The following is a 19,777-nucleotide window of genomic DNA, read 5'->3' as shown; positions in this document are numbered from 1 at the left end:
AATTTCAGGGCCCAAATTATGGCATACGATATCGATCGAAATCTCCATATAGTTTCTATTGAGATTTCGATCGATATCGGATGCCATAATTTCGGCCCAGGCTATATGGGAAAGACACGAATTCTTGAAGATTTATTGACCAAATTTAGAATTTTCTTTTATTTCGTGAATTAATTACTCATATATATCTTTACAATTGATTCGATAAGAAAATGTTATTTTTTTTTTCTTTTTTAGATTATTTGAAAAAAGAAAATTTTTGAGGTATTCAAGATTTTTGCACCCTACGAAGCTACAGGACCGGATGATATTTTCCCGACACTTTTGCAGATTGAAATTCGCATATACCCCAATTAAATGGCAGATGCAAGCGTAATATTTACACCCAAAACCTATATAAGGTCCCTTAAAATACGAGTATAGCGATGAAATTTGACATATGTAAGGATTTACGAGTCGAAACCTCTCTACCAAATTTTATGTAGATCGGTCCATATATTACCCTACCACCCATATAAGGTCCCCCTCAGAAAAATTACTTTAACTCTCATTAAAAGTATGAGTGTAGCGATGAAATTCGACACACATAGGTTTTATACGAGTCAAAATCTCTCTACCAAATTTATTGAAGATCGGTCTTCAGAAAATTACTTTAACGATCATTTCTGGGTTAAATTCATGTACAGTTATGAAATTTTATATAAGAAATTTTTATAGGAACTTAGATCTTCCTACCGAATTTCATGCGGAAAGTGTCGGTATCTTACCCTACCCGCCCATATAAGCCTGCCTGCAAAAAAAAATACTGACACAAAAATGCGAGTACAGCGATGATATTCTATGTAAACATGTTTATAAGAACCAAAATCGGTCTAAAAAATTTTATGAAAAAAGGTCAGTTAATTTGATGAGTGATCATAATGTTTATAGGGGAGCATTCCTTTTATGCCATACGGTATATAACACTTCCACTTGTTGTTTGTGTGTTTTGATGGTAGCCATAGTAAGCAAAGTTTTTCCCGGGTGATACGCTTATTCAATCCTTAGATGTTTTATGTTAACCAGGTGCTCCGTAACTGAACCCTAACAGAGAAAGGACTTAGATCTGACTGCTATATAGACAATGTCGTGCTGGGCGTTATGTAGGAAGACCATATACACGAATTGGAGCCTTAGTCTTAGTATGGCACATTGGCTTTGTAAAAGGGTGATTAGACCAATTCATATGCTTCAAAAATCTGCTTGACTCTTTGGACAAAACATTCAAAGCTAATTTTTCTCAAAATAACTTTTGTAGTAAATGAGCGATATAATATGTTTTGTTGATTGCAGCTTATCAACATACATTAGAGTAGATTGAAGGGGCACAAAGCACTGCGACCTAAATAGTTGTGGATCTTTTGAGCATCCCGTGGGTTCACCATAATAGTTTCTGTTCATGGTTTAGTTAGTGAGAGATTGAAGATGTATTTTAGGGTTAGTAAGACAACAACCAAAACATCAGATCTGCGAGACCTAGAATATGTTCTTAAGTTCCCTCATGTAGGACACAGAATTTGCAAATATTCCTTATAAAGTTGCCTAGAGTACTAACGGGGTCGCTTACTGGATCACAATGTCCAGTAAGTGATCCCGTTAGTACTCTCAGATCACTTTTATTGAGCGCTAGAAGCATTTGGGAATTTTTCCTTTGACAGTGTTATAAAACGCTTTGCCTTTCTGAGACCTGGTATTGCTTTTCAGTGGCGAACAAGACCGCAATGTCCAGTAAGTGATCTCCTTAGTACTCTCAGATCACTTTTATTGAGCGCTAGTAGCTTTTGGGATTTTTCCTTTGACAGTGTTATAAAACGCTTTGCCTTTCTGAGCCCTAGTATTGTTTTCCAGTGGCGAACAAATTTAGATTTCATCCAAGAGTCACATTTAGCTCTGGCGTATCCTTGGGGAAAACCAAAGAAGAGTTCAGGGCAAATTAATTGGAGACTTCCAGGTAACCAACACAAAGCCACTTTGTTGTATTTACCTAATTCATTAAGTGAAGTTAAGCAGTTCATTACAACACCCGACCTAAGTTCGTATGACAATAAGGCCTTGAGTGATGTTTAGCTATTCGACATTATAAATATTCTTAATCCCTTGGTTCCTCTCCTACAATATTATCAAAAAGCCAAATAAAATTCAGATTCAAAATCTAACTCAATGGGATAGTATTTGAAATCTAAAAATTTAAAATATCTTCCAATAGAAATAAAAATTATTTATAAAAATATATTAACGAAAAAATGCATAGAAATGGTAACAATCTTTATAAGCGCATTAAAAAAGAAAGAAAAATAGTCTTCCTACCACCCATACAATAATTGTATCATTAAATCATAGAAGAGTTGTTATTCGGTTTAACCAACTTTTCGTTTTTACGAATGGACCTGATATTATATCTTTCGTTAAACCGGGAAACCACTGTACATACATATACATATAATATACTTACATCATGCAATTGCTGTGTTTGAGTGCCATCTACGGATACGTGCAAGGGTTTTTTTGATGCTCTTATTGTGGTTTCATCGAAAGAGCGAGCTTCAGCCGACCTGAAAATATTAAAACAATTAATATGGTACAAATAATAATAGTTACATATGTATATAAGTATGTCGCAATTTTTATACCCACCATCAAAAAAGATGGGTTTATATTGTTCTTGTCATACCGTTTGTAACACATTGAAATATTCATCTAAGACCCATAAAAGTATATATATTATGGGTCCTTATTAGACGATCTAGCCATGTCCGTCCGTTTGTCTGTTGAAAACACGACAGAGTAGCTAGCGAGCTGACATTTTGCATAGATACTTCTAGTTGATGCAGTTTGTTTGACATTAAAAATGGGCGATATCGGTCCACAATTTCCCCTAACCCCCATATAAGGCCCCCTTCAGAAAATGACTTTAACGCTTATAACTGGCTTAGAGAAGCATCAATTCGGCATAAACATGTTTTATGGGAACATAAATCTCTTTGTAAAATTTTATAAGGATAGGGCAATAATTGACCCTACTCCCCATATAAGGTCCCTTCAGAAAATGACTTTAACGCTTATACTGACTCAAGCTTTGTGCGAACCAAAAGCTCTCTATCAAATTTATAAGGATCGGTGATTAATTGACCCTATCCCCCTTGTAAGGTCCCTTTCAGAAAATGACTTTAACGCTCATTACTAGTCTAAAACTGCGAGTACAGCGATGAAATTCGACATAAACAAGTTTTGTATGAGCCAAAATCTTTCTACTAAATTGTATGAGGATAATTGACCCTACCCCCTATATGGTCCCCTTCAGAAAATGACTTTAATGCTCATTTCTGAATCAAAAATTCGATTATAGAAGTGAAATTGTACATAAACAAGTTTTGTGCTAGCCAAAAACTCGTTATCAAATTTTACGGGGATCGGTCTATAACTGACCCCACCCTACATATAAGGTCCCCCTCAGATAATGACTGTAACGCTGGCTACCGGCTGTAACGCTCAAATACGACTACAGCGATGAACTTTCACATAAACAAGTTTAATATGAGCCCATATACTACGCCCCTTTTAAGGTCCCCATTAGAAAATGACTTTAAAGCTCATTAGTGGCTTAAAAATGAGACATACACAATATTTGTATGAACAAAAATCGTTCTAAATTTTAGAAGTATCAGTCCATAATTGACCCCACCCCAGTATAAGGGCGCCTTTAACGCTCATTACTGGCATTAAAATACGAGTATATATATTAAATTGAACATAAACAAGTTTTATGGGAACTGAAATCATCCTACCGACCGATGGCTTTAACGCTCATCTATGGCTCAAAAGTTCTTCCAAATTACGGTAGTTTTATAGGAACTAAAATTTTGTAACTGAAATTGATGAAGATCTATCTATCTATCTATCTATCTATCTATCTATCTATCTACTATCTATCTATCTATCTATCTATCTATCTATCTATCTATCTATCTATCTATCTATCTATCTATCTATCTATCTATTATCTATCTATCTATCTATCTATCTATCTATCTATCTATCTATCTATCTATCATCTATCTATCTATCTATCTATCTATCTATCTATCTATCTATCTATCTATCTATCTATCTACCTATCTATCTATCTATCTATCTATCTATCTATCTATCTATCTATCTATCTATCTATCTATCTATCTATCTATCTATCTATCTATCTATCTATCTATCTATCTATCTTCTATCTATCTATCTATCTATCCTATCTATCTATCTATCTATCTATCTATCTATCTATCTATCTATCTATCTATCTATCTATCTATCTATCTATCTATCTATCTATCTATCTATCTATCTATCTATCTATCTATCTATCTATCTATCTATCTATCTATCTATCTATCTATCTATCTATCTATCTATCTATCTACTATCTATCTATCTATCTATCTATCTATCTATCTATCTATCTATCTATCTATCTATCTATCTATCTATCTATCTATCTATCTATCTATCTATCTATCTATCTATCTATCTATCTATCTATCTATCTATCTATCTATCTATCTATCTATCTATCTATCTATCTATCTATCTATCTATCTATCTATCTATCTATCTATCTATCTATCTATCTATCTATCTATCTATCTATCTATCTATCTATCGAAATTGATAAAAAATTTCCCGATAGTTGAAATAATTACTATAAATACCGTATATATCTATCGAAATTGATAAAAATGTCTCGATATTTAAAATAATTACTATAAATTAAATATAAATAATCGTATAAATACCGTCAAACATTTACATATATTATATACATGGAAAATAGCTTTGACGATTTAATGACGATTTCGAAAAATCAGTTGACGATTTTTTCCTCGAAATTTGACGATTTTACACCCAAATCATCTGGCAACTATGGCCGTAATATGATTACAAATCATAAAGCGCCTTGGCGACACATCAAATTAGTTGATTCAAACGGTAAATTTTTGATTGGGCTAGTAAAAAAACTTACACCGCATATATACATGTGAGTTTTTTCACTAACACAATTAAAAAAACTTACCTTTTGAGTCAACAAATTGGATGTGTGGCCATGTCGCTTAAGGGCCCTTCACACGGTCACACTTTACGTACGACAAGTCTAATGAAAAAGTAAAATGAAATTCCATCCGTATGACAAAAAAGAGAATAAAAGTCGTATGATTTATATATTATTTGTGTTTACACGATTGGTATAAAACAATAACAAAGGATCATTTCCGAAAATAAATTAAATGCACAAAAAAGTTATCGGGATAAAATTCAACTTGAATATGTTTTGTGTATATTTAAATTAGTAGGTCCATAAGTAGTCATAGCTCTCATATAAGGTTCACTCCTGAAAATCACTTAATACCACATAATTCATTATATGATTATATCCGGATAGAATTCGACATGAGAATATTCTGTGTGTAGATAAATCATTCTGCTAAAATGTTATGCAATTGATCCGTTATAGGTCGTAGCTCCCATATAAGGCCAACGTCCATATCCGAAACCACTTAAAATAATTTTTTTTTTTCGACCTAAACAAAATAAGTTCAATATATGCATAAAGAAATTACTAAATGATACTAGATAGTTAAACGGGTTTTAATAAAATGTAGCGTATTTATGATTCGGCATGGCCGAATGTAGCACTCAAACTTGTTTTTCGTCGGCTGCACATATTTTCTAGAAAAAAGTGCTAGATGCTGTTTAGCACTTTTTCGTCTTTTGCTAGAAATTTTTAGCATTAGAAGTGCATTTTTGGTATTTTTTCTTTTATTTTGCACTTTTTATAATTAAAGAACTTTAAAATTTAATTTCTCTAGAGAACTGCAATAACTTAGTTTTTAAATGTTTTGTGAAATTTTAAGAAATTCTCATAAAAACTTATGTATTATTTTAAATATGTATATTAAAGAACTAATAACACTAGGTAACAACGATTTTGTTTAGGATATAAAACCTACATGGTTTTCTTTGTTTAGGACGTCTAAGTCCAGAAAAGGTATTTAAAAAATCTAGGACGCCAAATCTTTTGATTATTCATTAAGAAAAAAATTCTAAAAAAGGGTTAAATTCGGAAGAAAAAATTTAATATTTGTTTAGGATATAAAACCTACATGGTTTTCTTTGTTTAGGACGTCTAAGTCCAGAAAAGGTATTTCAAAAATCTAGGACGCCAAATCTTTTACTTATTCATTAAGAAAAAAATTCTAAGAAAGGGTTAAATTCGGAAGAAAAAATTTTATATTTATAGTTTTAGTTATTTTTTCATACGTTAGCAGAAAAATTTATTGTTTGACAATTGCTTGGCAATGAAATTGTATGGTTTTCTTACCCCATGTCTATGTATATAAGACAAATATTTATCACAGCACTTGACAAAACGTCGGCAGAAAAATTTTCAGTTTTTTGTTTATGTTAATGCGTAGGAGTAACAAAATGCTGATTTTATCACAACAACTTACAGATAATTTTACTGAAATAATGCTATATTTTATAAAAACAATTAAAATTAAATTCAAATTTTGTAAATAAACACTAATTTCACTAAAACATATGCTAAAAATCAATTTTAATAGCACAAAAACAAAATTCTAAACAAATTTGACAGTAAAATTACGTTTGTTATCAAGACAACGTTGTCTAAACAATTGTTAAGACAACACTGTCATAACGACGCTTTAACGCTAATAAATGCCGTCTGTACCTGCTAATTTATTATCATGATAACAATGTGACGTTTAGCGTAATAAACCGTAAACAACCGTCTAAACTGACAATTTATCTGTTGCTATTTATACCCTACACCACTTTAGTGGAGAGGGTATATTGGGTTTGTGCTGATGTTTGTAACGCACAATAATATTGGTCCTATACCCACATTAAAGTATACCAATCGGCTTAGAATCATTTTCTGAGTCGATTTAGCTATGTCCGTCCGTCTGTCTGTCCGTCCATGTAAACCTTGTAATCAAACTACAGGTCGCAATTTTGAAGATAATTCAATGAAATTTGGCACATGATCTTCTATTGTCCCAGAGACGAATCCTATTGAAAATGGTTAAGATCGGTCCATTATTTCACCTAGCCCCCATAAAACTAAACCCCGGAATAGGGCTTGTAAACCTTGTAATCAAACTACAGGTCGCAATTCTATGGTACCGGAGACAAAGCCTATTGAAAATGGTTAACATCGGTTCATTATTTCACCTAGCCCCCAACCAGACGAATAGGACTATTAAATTCATAATTATGTTTAATATACTCGTATCTCAACAAAAAGCTGCAAAACCAAGTGCTTTGACCATAGTACCTATACAAAGCCCCCTTCAAAATTGGACTTAAATGTCCACAATTTTATTCAACAATAAATAAGCCATTTAGTATATCTGAGGCAATGTACAATTCAACTACAATGCTTTATTATGAAAACAAAATCACATTTTCTTTTTGTAACAGGTGTAGGGTATTATATGGTCGGCCTCGCCCGACTATAATTTCTTACTTGTTTTCATTGTCAGTTCATTGCCAAAACTGTCAACGTTGTATGATCTGACATGTGTATACATATCATAAGTCTTAATGATAATGCCGATTTTCATAAGTATGTATTGGGCTTCATATAAATAAATAAATATATACACTGAGGATGGACCCATATTTGACCCTATCCCTAAATTTAAGAAAATCTGTTTTTCATCAATAAATCATATAATTCGGAATTAATTTAAAATTTGCTGTAGGATATAAAAACCTTTGACCTTTCAGTTTTAGTGCTTTGATTGTGTAAAAAATGAGAAAACATGATATAAAACTTACAATTCATTGAGCTTAACATTTCCCAGCCACTCGTCCATAGTTTCAATGAGACTAAAATGATGGTTTATACAAAAAAGAAAATTATATTTTAGGTAGAATATACATACATATGTAGATAGAACATTAAATATAAACATACGAACACATTCCATTTCATTTAATTTTAAAAATATTTAAAAAATTAATTTTTAATGAACACAATTTATTTATGTACATTAGGGTGGCCCCAATATGGAAGTTGCTGAAGTTCCCACCGAAAATGAAAATTTAGTTCATTCTAAGATACTATTTCTCAAAATTTTTGTCCGGATGTCAATATTTGGCGAGCTGGATCAAAGGATAAAAAGGTCCTTTTTTATGGTTTTTATGTATTTTTTTCATATTTCTGATTAAAGATTACTATGTGTGAATTTCAAAGAAGTATATTAAATTCATCTGTATTAAAATGTAGAAAATCTAAAAATTTTCCCAATATGTAATTTGAAAATTTCGATTAGTTTTGCTGTTACACAAAAGCGTCTCTCAAGGACCTTTCTTATGAAAATTTCATATTGTTCCTTTGAAAGAAATATGAGAAAAGTCATAAAAACCTCAAAAAAATTACCAATTTTGATAAAGCTCTTTGAGAAACGGTATCTTATAATCAATTAAATTTTAATTTTTGTTGGGAACATTGACACTTTATTTTTCCTCCAACCGTAAGATTGGAATCTTAAAAACTAAAAATTCATAAATAAAAAAACAACAAAAAAAATATTTTATTTAAAAATTGTGTTTTTCGCACACACACAAATCACAATTATATACAACAAAAAAGACAAACAATAATTTTGACAGTTTTGTTTTTGTTCTCTGATTTTTTTCTTTTTCGTACGCCAAAGTTGAATAACTTTCCATTTTTTACTTCGTACACAAGTTTTTGTATTAATTGTGACCGCTCATTTAAATACATACTGCTTCTGTCTCAATCCGTTTGTCCAGGTTCTTCAGAGGTCTGCTTCCTTTGCAATGTATTATACCACAGCGCTGCCTAGTGCCTTCGGGTTCGATTGGGTCTTTTAAGCTTCTGATGTAGTTCTTTACGAGGAGGCCGAAATACACTCCGACGAGATAAAAGCTTCGACTCTCGGTCGGCTAACGACTATATACGACTATGGATGCAATCCGATGAGATAAATTCTTTGGTTCTCGTCGGCTAACTATGACTAGCTAAGCAATACAATCCGACGAGATAAATGCTTCGGCTCTCGGTCGGCTAGCTAATATACAACCCGATGAGATAAATTTTTCGGCTTTTGTCGGATAACTATAATTATCTAAGTAATAGGTAGTAATAGATAGAGATAAATGCTTCGGCTCTCAGTCGGTTAACTACTATTAATAGTATAATATGAATATTATACAATCGGATGTGATAAAATGCTTCGGCTCTCAATCGTGTGACTGCTATTTAGAAATAGATACGGACTACAATCCGACGAGAAAAATGATTCCGCTCTCGGTCGGCTAACTACTATTAATGGGATCAGAGTTACCGTTGTGAGACTAAAGTCGCTATTTGACCCTTTTTCAAGTGCCTTGCCACTTTTTTGACCCCTTGACAAAATGAACTAAATTTGCGACTTATTTCTCTTCTTTCCCCTTTTTGAATAAACACATTTTGATATTTATATACCCACCATCAAAAAAGATGGCGATTCTTTTTGTCATTCCGTTTGTAACACATCGAAATATAGGTAATAGATCATATACCGGCGTATAGAGAGGCAGATAAAAAAATCACCACTACACACACACTATTGGCATTTTTTCAGTGAAATCGCACTGAAAAAAATATTTAGTTATTTTTAATTTTGAAGATTAAATTGCATTACTGTAAAATGGAAATATTTATAAACAAACTGTAATCAATGTACATAAGAATGATAATTTCTTCACATAGAAACAACATTTCAAATTAAAATTTACAAAAAAAAATATGAAACAAGATGAACTTATTTACTTTCATTGTTATGCATTCTAGAAAATTATTTAGGGTGTACGTTATTTTTGTAAATTATGCTCTTGTTTTTGCAAGTTGTTTTTGTTTTTATACCCTTCACCTTCGTGAGAAGGGTATATATAAGTTTGTCATTCCGTTTGTAATTTCTATAATATAAATTTCTGACCCTATAAAATATATATATATATTCTGGATCCTTATAGAAGCGGAGTTGATTTAGCTATGTCCGTCTGTCTGTCTGTCTGTGTGTATGTTGAAATCATTTTTCAGAAGACCCCAGATATTTGCGAGATCCAAATTTTCAATAGTTCTATCGGAAATACGATCGAATAGAACGCTATTTAAAATCAGCCCAATCAGTCCATAAATAACGAAGATATGAGTAAAAATCCGAGACCACCTCTGAAAATTTCATCAAAAATTTACTTTTCGTGCATGCTTATACAAAACAATAAACAAACAAAAACAAAACACAGTATCAAACGGTAAATTTTTTGTTATTGTGATTTCTTTTTTATAAACATAAAGCAAAGAAAGAACATCACGTACGTTGTTATTGGCTAGAAACATGAAATTAAGTATGTAGAGCCTGGATTAGGCGAGAACACATTAAAGGGTACTTTTTCGTTCTACAAAAGGTGCTTTTTGAATTTTCTATAATATTGAACCTAGAAATATGAAAATTAGCATGTAGGCCCTTAACAAGGTAAGAACCTATAAAAAGAGATTTTTTGGTACTTTTTCGTTCTACAGAAGGTACTTTTTGAATTTTCTCTAATATTGAACATAGAAACATAAAATTAAGTATGTAGAACTCGGATTAGGCGAGAACGCATAAAAGGGGACTTTTGGTACTTTTTCGTTCTACAAAAGGCATTTTTTGAAATTTCTATAATATTGAACCTAGAAATATGAAATCAAGCATGTAGAGCACGGATTAAGTTAGAACGTATGAAATGGGACTTTTTGGCACTTTTTCAGTCTTTAAAAGACCTTGCCGTTTTACAATTGGTATTTTTTGATTTTTTGTAATAAAATTCGTACTGACTGTTTTTTAACAAAGCGACATCAGCCTGCTTTGTTGAATGCTGTCAAGCAACTAAATAAAATATTTGTATTTTTGATGCTTTTGTTTAGAAGTTCGTCTGCGATCGTGTTGTGTACATGTAATTTGCCGGAAATCTCCGTTGTCAGACCAATACTAGCGCCGACGTCTGTCATAGATAAAAGTATATATGTATATTCTGGGACCTTATTGAATTCTAAGACGATCTAGCCATATCCGTCTGTCTGTTGAAATGATGATAGGGACCGAACGGAAAGAGCTAAAGGGTTGCAATTTTACACAAATATTTCTTATAGGTAAGGTTTGTATTTTCGCATACTGGCTTGAAAATTTCGTGTCAAGTGACCCAACTTTAAGAATCGATGCCTACCGATTTGGATGAAATTTGCTCCAAGGTTAGTACTATGGGAATAGTAGGCCGGCCACAAATTTTCGGCTCTATCGGTCAAGTACTGCCGGAGTCAGAGGGGGTCAAATTTGGACATTTTGGCCATACAGAGTTTTATTCAAATGAGTGTAACTTTTCACCTATTGGTACTAGCAAAAATTGTCCAAAGGAGTTCAGATTGCTATTTCTTCATTTAAAAAAATTATTTTTTTAAAAAATATTTTTAATTTTTTTTTCAAAATGGGCCTTTTTTTTGCTTAAAAGAAAGCTTATACAATTTCTTTAAAGATATCCATCAAAAAAATTATTTTTTAGCTCAAGAATAATTTTTTTCAAATGGACGTTTTTGTTGTATTTTTTTACTCATAAGAAAGCTTAGACCATTTCCTTTAAGAGCTTTGTGGTCACTTAGTGATAGTAAGGGACATACAGCTGTTGACAGAATAATAGCACCACTTTCTTAGTAAATTTGAAATTATTAAGAAAACGTATAATATTTAAAAGTGGTGTTTGTAGATTGGTTTAAAATATTGAGAAATGTGTTAAGAATATATAATAAAACAGAACCATATAAATTCATATTTCGTGCTTCTTGTGTTCAAATGTTAAATAAAAGTTGAAAATGTTTTAAAGAGTTCATCATTTGAGTCATTTTGTGTCAAAATGACTTTAAGTTCCACAGTGCTCCAAAAATCATAATTGTTGGTTCTCGATTGATATTTAATCGAAACTCTTTGGCAAGCCTCTCAATTACAGCGGCTCTATTGTCCAGAATCCAGTTTTTTACTTTTCTATGGGTGTTATGTGGCCTTTGTATTATTTCATGACCGAAATCGGTGGAATATCATCAGATACATTCGGCAATATAATTTGCATGCGGCTTTCAATATATTCCGATGCTTCCATGATAGATACTATATGGGTAATGGATGCTATATCATAGAACGGAAAGCGTCAAAATACCGTATTACTAAAACAGCCATATTTTGTGGTCTATTTGAATATTTTTGTAGTTTGGAAGACTTCTTATATAAGATCAAGAACCTTTTCTAAATGGGTTTTAACATACTCTAACATTGTTATTACATCCTTGTTTTGAAGAGTAGTACTTTTCTTGAACTGTAAACATTCTCATAGTCTCCTATACCCCATTTCTGTAACTTTTAGAAGTTCTCGCATCGAGAAGTTTGAACCAAAAAATCCCATCGTTTCTCGATTTGTGAGTAAAAAGTCTTTCTGTAACTTAAAGTGAGAAGAGGCTACACGAATTACGTTTTTATTGGAAATTTCCAATAAAACAGCTGTCAAAAGCATAAAAATTAAAAGAAGAAAACAAAAATTGCCGAACAAATTTATAAACGAAGAATAAATAAATATAGAAATGAAATGCGCCCTTGGCAAATTATAAGTTTACGTCCACGTACTTTTTAGCATTTGCTTCTGTAATTAAATTATTATAAACATAACATATATATATATATATAATATATAATAATATATATAATATAGTATATATATATTATATATAATAATATATATATATAATATAAGTATATATATAGTATGTTATGTTTAGAATTAATTAATTACAGAAGCAATGCTAAAAAAAATATAATATATATATCTATATATATATATATATATATATATCTAGATATATCATATATATATATATATATCTATATATATACTATCTATATATTATATCATATAGCTATATATATACTATATTATATATCTAATTTAATATATCTATATAATAATATAATGTGCCTGTTTATAATAATTAAGTACAGCAAGCAAATGCTAAAAAGTACGTGGGCGTAAACTTAGAATTTGCCAAGGGCGCCATTTCATTCTATATTTATTGTATTCTTCGTTTATAAATTTGTTCGCCATTTTTTTAGTTAGTTTATAATTATCTATTCTATTATATATCATATATATATATAGATATATATATATATATATATAGATATCTAGATATATATATATATATATATATACTAGATATATATATATATATCTATAGATATATATATATATCTATCTCTATATATATATATATCTTCTATATCTATATCTATCTCTATATATATCTATCCATATATATCTATATATTATATATATATATATATAAAACCGTTTAAAGCTTTTAGTCGTTCATTTAAAAAATTATTGGACAGGTGTCTAGTACTTTTTTAAATTCGGCCCCTTTAGGAAATAAACGGGTAAAAACTGTATTTTTTTGCACCCTAAGTATCTTTCAAACCAGTGAACATACAAAAAATATTTATGACTGCTTCATAACTTTTAGTACTTTTTGGATATTCGGACGTTTCAGGGCTGAAAATTGTATAGATTTTTGGTAATTTTTGCATAAAACATCGTATCCTATGTATTGATTTGCACATGTGAATGAATATTTAATGATGAGCTCCCACTAGGATATTGCAACTTTTTGGAATCAAATGTTTATTACTTCAATACAGAGAAAAAAAATGCTAATGGGGTGTTATTTGGAACCCCGGTACTAAGTAATATTTTTTGGTACTTTTTCATTCTCCAGCTGTTATTTTTTGAGTTTTCTATGATATTATTCATTATTGATTTTTTTAATATTAAATCTCGAAACATGTAGAGCCCGGAGTAAATGAGAATCTATAAGAGGGGACTTTTTGATACCCATTCGTCCTTCGACTGATACTTTTTTGAGTTTTCTATGATAATGAACCTAGAAACAAAACTAAACAATCAGGGACTTGAATGAATAAAATTTTAAACTGGAGTATTTTCTGCCACTTTTTCGTTCTTTAACTGGTACTACTTGAATTTTCTATAATATTGAACATATGAACATGAAATTAAATGAATGAGGTCTTTCTTTTCTAAAATATTGAATATATAAACACGAAATTAAACACAATATTGAACCTAAAAACATAAAATTGGACACGCAGCTTCCTGATTGTATAAAAATCTGTATGCAAGGAATTTCTGGTTGAAAATTAAACTTGATTTAATGAAAATCCATAAAAAGTCACTGCCTGGTACTTTTTCGTTCTTCATAATTAATTGTCTGTAATATTGAGACTAGAATCATAAAAAAAATTTATAGAGTTCTCTTATAGGGGACTTTTGGAGATTGCAGATTTATACATATATACATTAGGGTCACCCCATTTGTATTAAAGTTTAATTGATTACAAGATAGCGTTTCTCAAAATTTGTGTCCTGGGGTCAATATTTGGCGAGTTGGATCAAAGGACAAAAAGGTAATTTTTTGAGGTTTTTATGATTTTTTTCAAATTTCTTCCAAAGGAAAGATATACAATTTTGGTATTATAAGAAAGGTCTTGAGAGACGCTTTCAATGGCATATCAGAAATTTTTGTATAGCAGTAAAAATAATGAAAATTTTCGAATTTTTCGTAAAATTTTCAGATTTTTAACATTTTAATATAGAGGAATTTAATATAATTCGTTGGAATTAACACACAATAATCCTCAATAAAATCTACCGAAACGGTTTTTTCCGTTTTTCAAAATTCAATCTAGATTAAATTTTATTTAAATTTATCGAAGACTATGTACGCAACCAAAATAATGTAAACAATAACATAGAAACCATTATTTATAAAGCAAGCATAACAAATAAGTAGATGTTTGGGATAAATTGTGAAAAATTTTATTGATAATATCAAAGATTTCATTGATAATAGAATGAAACCATAAAGTGTTATATACCATTGTAAAGCTAATGAAATTACGCGTATGCTGATGTACATATTAAGTTCGTTGGATAAATATAGCTAGCAGAATACCTGGGACAAAATAGAGTTTAAAATATTAAAATAAAATACAAAATATAACGAATTTCGAAAAACAGAAAAAACCATTTCAGTGAAATTGTATGAGGTTTATAATGAAAAAATTTCAATTAGTTACATTATATAATTCTATGTAAAAATTAAACAAAAAAAATTTCGAAAAATTAAGACATTCGTAATAATTTTGGATATGTATACAATTTTGTGTTATGTCATTGAAATCGTCTCTCAAAGACCTTTCTTATTTATTTTCTAGAAAAGTGAAAAAATCATAAAAACCTTAAAAAAGGACTTTTTTATCCTCTGATCCAGCTCACCAAATATTGTCGTCAGGCCAAAGTTTTTTAGAATAAACTAAATTTCTTCGGCTCTCGGCCTGCTAACTACTATTAATGGGATAATACGAATATTATACAATTGGTTGAGATAAATGCTTCAGTTCTCAATCGCTTAACTACGGTTTATTAGTTAAGACTAACTATGGACTATTATCCGGCGAGATAGATGCTTCGGATCTCGGTCGGTTAACTACTGATTCCGGATACGGTATTAGTACAAAGTAAGATCTTCGGCTTAGTTACGATTTGCTGCCCGGGAACTAATTGTAACTGTGATTGTACGTTGGTACAATTATAATTAAAACAAAAGACAATTTCTAATAACGATGTTTATTATCAAGGTAGGTTTAAGAACTAAAGTAACATAAAGGAAAACAAAATTATATTCGTTTATTTCAAAATATCTGGGGCTGCCAGATCATTAATAATTTTTTTGGCTGTTGCCAACATCTCCCTATTTTTAAGATGGAGAGTAACGTCTAGGAGCACGATGAGGATGTGTCGATTTCCTGTTCCAACGGCTGTTCAGTGAGTGTAGTGACTGCTTCTGATGTATCGAATTCCTCAAGTGAATATGTCGTTCAAACTTCATCTGAAAATCGTTCTCGTAACTGGTTTACATGAGATCTAATAAGTGTATTTCGTCTAGGTATTGATAACAGTACGTTGTAGATTACGTCGCCAACTCATTCTATGATTTCACCGGATGTTCAAGACATTTTATTTCTGTCAAAAACTTGGGCATAAGCTTTATCGCTTGGCTTGAAACTACGTGACGATCTCCATGTTTAATATTGTAAGCTTGTTCCATTGCAATGTTCCGCTTTTCAGCTGAAGCTGGCTTTAGAAGGTCCAGAGGTGTTTGGAGACGTCTACCAATGAAACATTCAGATTTACTTTTACCATTAGGAGCACTTGGATTTGGAGTTGCTCTGTATTGTGAGAGAAAGTTTAACAAGTTTATCTTGTCGTCTGAAGAGTCATCTGAGTATGATTTTTCAAGAGCCTTCTTTATGATGTCCACGAAGCGTTCTGCTTGCCCTTTGGATTAGGATTGATACGGAGGTGAGCATATGTGATGTATTCCTCTGTCTTCGCAAAATTGTTTGAAAAGTGTGCTGACGAATTGTGTTCCGTTATCAGACACGATGAACTTTGGTTGACCATAACGACTGATAAACTCGTGAACGTGATTTGTAACTTCCTTTGATGAAATTGTCGAGATTTGCGCAACTTCTGACCACTTAGAAAAAAACATCTACCAATATGATCCTGCAATATCGATGTGTATTCGATCTAGAACTTCATTTGGTGTTGGCCATGAACTATGTAAAGGCTTTGCTGGTGCCTTGGCTGACATTGCACAATTCTGACACTGCTTTACAAACTCTGAAATTTCGGCATTAATCTTAGGCCAATAAACATACGATCTAGATAGACTCTTCTTACGTTCGACGCCTTGATGACCTTTGTGGAGTTGTCTAAGTATCCGTTTATAATACAATTGTCAACAATTGACAAAGATTCTCTACGGTTGTAGTAACTCTCAATATACGATGGTATCATTTTCAATGAGCTAGGCCATCCGTCATGTATATATTGAATCATCTTTCGTAGCGTAGTGTCCTTGGTTGTAGCGATACTAACCATTTTATGTATTACTGGAATGTACTTAATGTTGTCCTGCAGTAAAAATTGTAAATCGTCTTCTGTTTGCACAACTGCTAACACGAACTCTTCGTTCTGGGGTTGATTGTTGATCAAACGGGAAAATATGTCGACATTTCCGAAGTCGTTTGTGTTTACATACTGAATTTTAAAGTAATAAGTCATCATAATAAGGGCCCATCTTTGCAAACGATTTACAGTGTGTGTAGGTATACCCTTTTTGGAGCCGAAGATGGAAAGTAGAAGTTTATGGTCTGTTAATAACGTAAAACTGCGTCCATAAATCATACATTCATACATACATTCATAAACCAACGCTAATGCTTCCTTTTCAATCTGGCTGTGCTTTTTTTTTCAGCTGGCATGAGTGCTCTTGAAACGTGATAAATAGCTTTTTGTGTACCATCTGGCATTTAATGAAAAATCTGTGTTCCAATTCCTACTGTGGATGTGTCCGCAGCAACAAAAATAGGAAGTTTGGAGTCATAGTGTGTCAGCAATAGTTTTGACTATAGTAGTCTTTTAAACTCCCGAAATGATGATTCGCACTCTTTCGTCCAATACCACTTTACTTTATTCTTCAATTAATTATCCAGTGGGTGACGGATGTCACCCATTTGGTTGATAAACTTAACATAGTAATTAATGACATCTGAAAATTTACGAAGTTCAGGGGCGTGGAATATTTTAAATTGATTCAAGGGTTCAAGGAAGGATCTGAGTGAATGCCCTTGCTGTCAATCGCAAGAATGTTGTCAGTTTAACGAGTAAATTCATTTGTACTCTATTCATGAGGGATACTTGTTTTCTGCTCTTTAAATTTAAATATTTCTCGTGAAATTTATTATTAAAACTCAGGAAAAAAAATAAATATTCACAATAAAGTACAAAATTTATTTCGCTCGGATTAATAACTCTTGAGAGACTCTTTTTGTATAGCAGTAAAAATAATGGAAATTTTCGAATTTTTCGTAAAATTTTCAGATTTTTAACATTTTAATATAGAGGAATTTAATATAATTCGTTGGAATTAACACACAATAATCCTCAATAAAATCTACCGAAACGGGTTTTTCCGTTTTTCAAAATTCAATCTAGATTAAATTTTATTTAAATTTATCGAAGACTATGTACGCAACCAAAATAATGTAAACAATAACATAGAAACCATTATTTATAAAGCAAGCATAACAAATAAGTAGATGTTTGGGATAAATTGTGAAAAATTTTATTGATAATATCAAAAATTTCATTGATAATAGAATGAAACCATAAAGTGTTATATACCATTGTAAAGCTAATGAAATTACGCGTATGCTGATGTACATATTAAGTACGTTGGATAAATATAGCTAGCAGAATACCTGGGACAAAATAGAGTTTAAAATATTAAAATAAAATACAAAATATAACGAATTTCGAAAAACAGAAAAAACCATTTCAGTGAAATTGTATGAGGTTTATAATGAAAAAATTTCAATTAGTTACATTATATAATTCTATGTAAAAATTAAACAAAAAAAATTTCGAAAAATTAAGACATTCGTAATAATTTTGGATATGTATACAATTTTGTGTTATGTCATTGAAATCATCTCTCAAAGACCTTTCTTATTTATTTTCTAGAAAAGTGAAAAAATCATAAAAACCTTAAAAAAGGACTTTTTTATCCTCTGATCCAGCTCACCAAATATTGTCGTCAGGCCAAAGTTTTTTAGAATAAACTAAATTTCTTCGGCTCTCGGCCTGCTAACTACTATTAATGGGATAATACGAATGTTATACAATTGGTTGAGATAAATGCTTCAGTTCTCAATCGCTTAACTACGGTTTATTAGTTAAGACTAACTATGGACTATTATCCGGCGAGATAGATGCTTCGGATCTCGGTCGGTTAACTACTGATTTCGGATACGGTATTAGTACAAAGTAAGATCTTCGGCTTAGTTACGATTTGCTGCCCGGGAACTAATTGTAACTGTGATTGTACGTTGGTACAATTATAATTAAAACAAAAGACAATTTCTAATAACGATGTTTATTATCAAGGTAGGTTTAAGAACTAAAGTAACATAAAGGAAAACAAAATTATATTCGTTTATTTCAAAATATCTGGGGCTGCCAGATCATTAATAATTTTTTTGGCTGTTGCCAACATCTCCCTATTTTTAAGATGGAGAGTAACGTCTAGGAGCACGATGAGGATGTGTCGATTTCCTGTTCCAACGGCTGTTCAGTGAGTGTAGTGACTGCTTCTGATGTATCGAATTCCTCAAGTGAATATGTCGTTCAAACTTCATCTGAAAATCGTTCTCGTAACTGGTTTACATGAGATCTAATAAGTGTATTTCGTCTAGGTATTGATAACAGTACGTTGTAGATTACGTCGCCAACTCATTCTATGATTTCACCGGATGTTCAAGACATTTTATTTCTGTCAAAAACTTGGGCATAAGCTTTATCGCTTGGCTTGAAACTACGTGACGATCTCCATGTTTAATATTGTAAGCTTGTTCCATTGCAATGTTCCGCTTTTCAACTGAAGCTGGCTTTAGAAGGTCCAGAGGTGTTTGGAGACGTCTACCAATGAAACATT

The 19,777-nt window shown here is 31.4% G+C and overlaps 1 protein-coding gene across 2 annotated transcripts in view; it reads right to left on the bottom strand.

The window, feature by feature from the left end:
• LOC119601901 overlaps positions 1-19,777 on the bottom strand; it is a 75,812-nt gene that overhangs the window by 22,988 nt on the left and 33,047 nt on the right. For both annotated transcript variants that reach the window (XM_037953136.1, XM_037953138.1), the window contains exons 7-8: positions 7,891-7,941; positions 2,492-2,591 (exon numbers count right to left, since the gene is read on the bottom strand). In XM_037953136.1, coding sequence (XP_037809064.1) covers positions 2,492-2,591; positions 7,891-7,941 — 151 coding nt within the window. The remainder of the gene's footprint in view (positions 1-2,491; positions 2,592-7,890; positions 7,942-19,777) is intronic.

The sequence above is a fragment of the Lucilia sericata genome, unplaced genomic scaffold, assembly GCF_015586225.1.
Source record: "Lucilia sericata isolate MDLA Ls3-8-SP2 unplaced genomic scaffold, ASM1558622v1 Contig000198F_arrow, whole genome shotgun sequence".
In the NCBI taxonomy this organism is placed as follows: Eukaryota; Metazoa; Arthropoda; class Insecta; order Diptera; family Calliphoridae; genus Lucilia; species Lucilia sericata.
The sequence above is the reverse complement of the archived record's forward strand: the minus strand, read 5'-3'. Positions and strand labels throughout refer to the sequence as shown.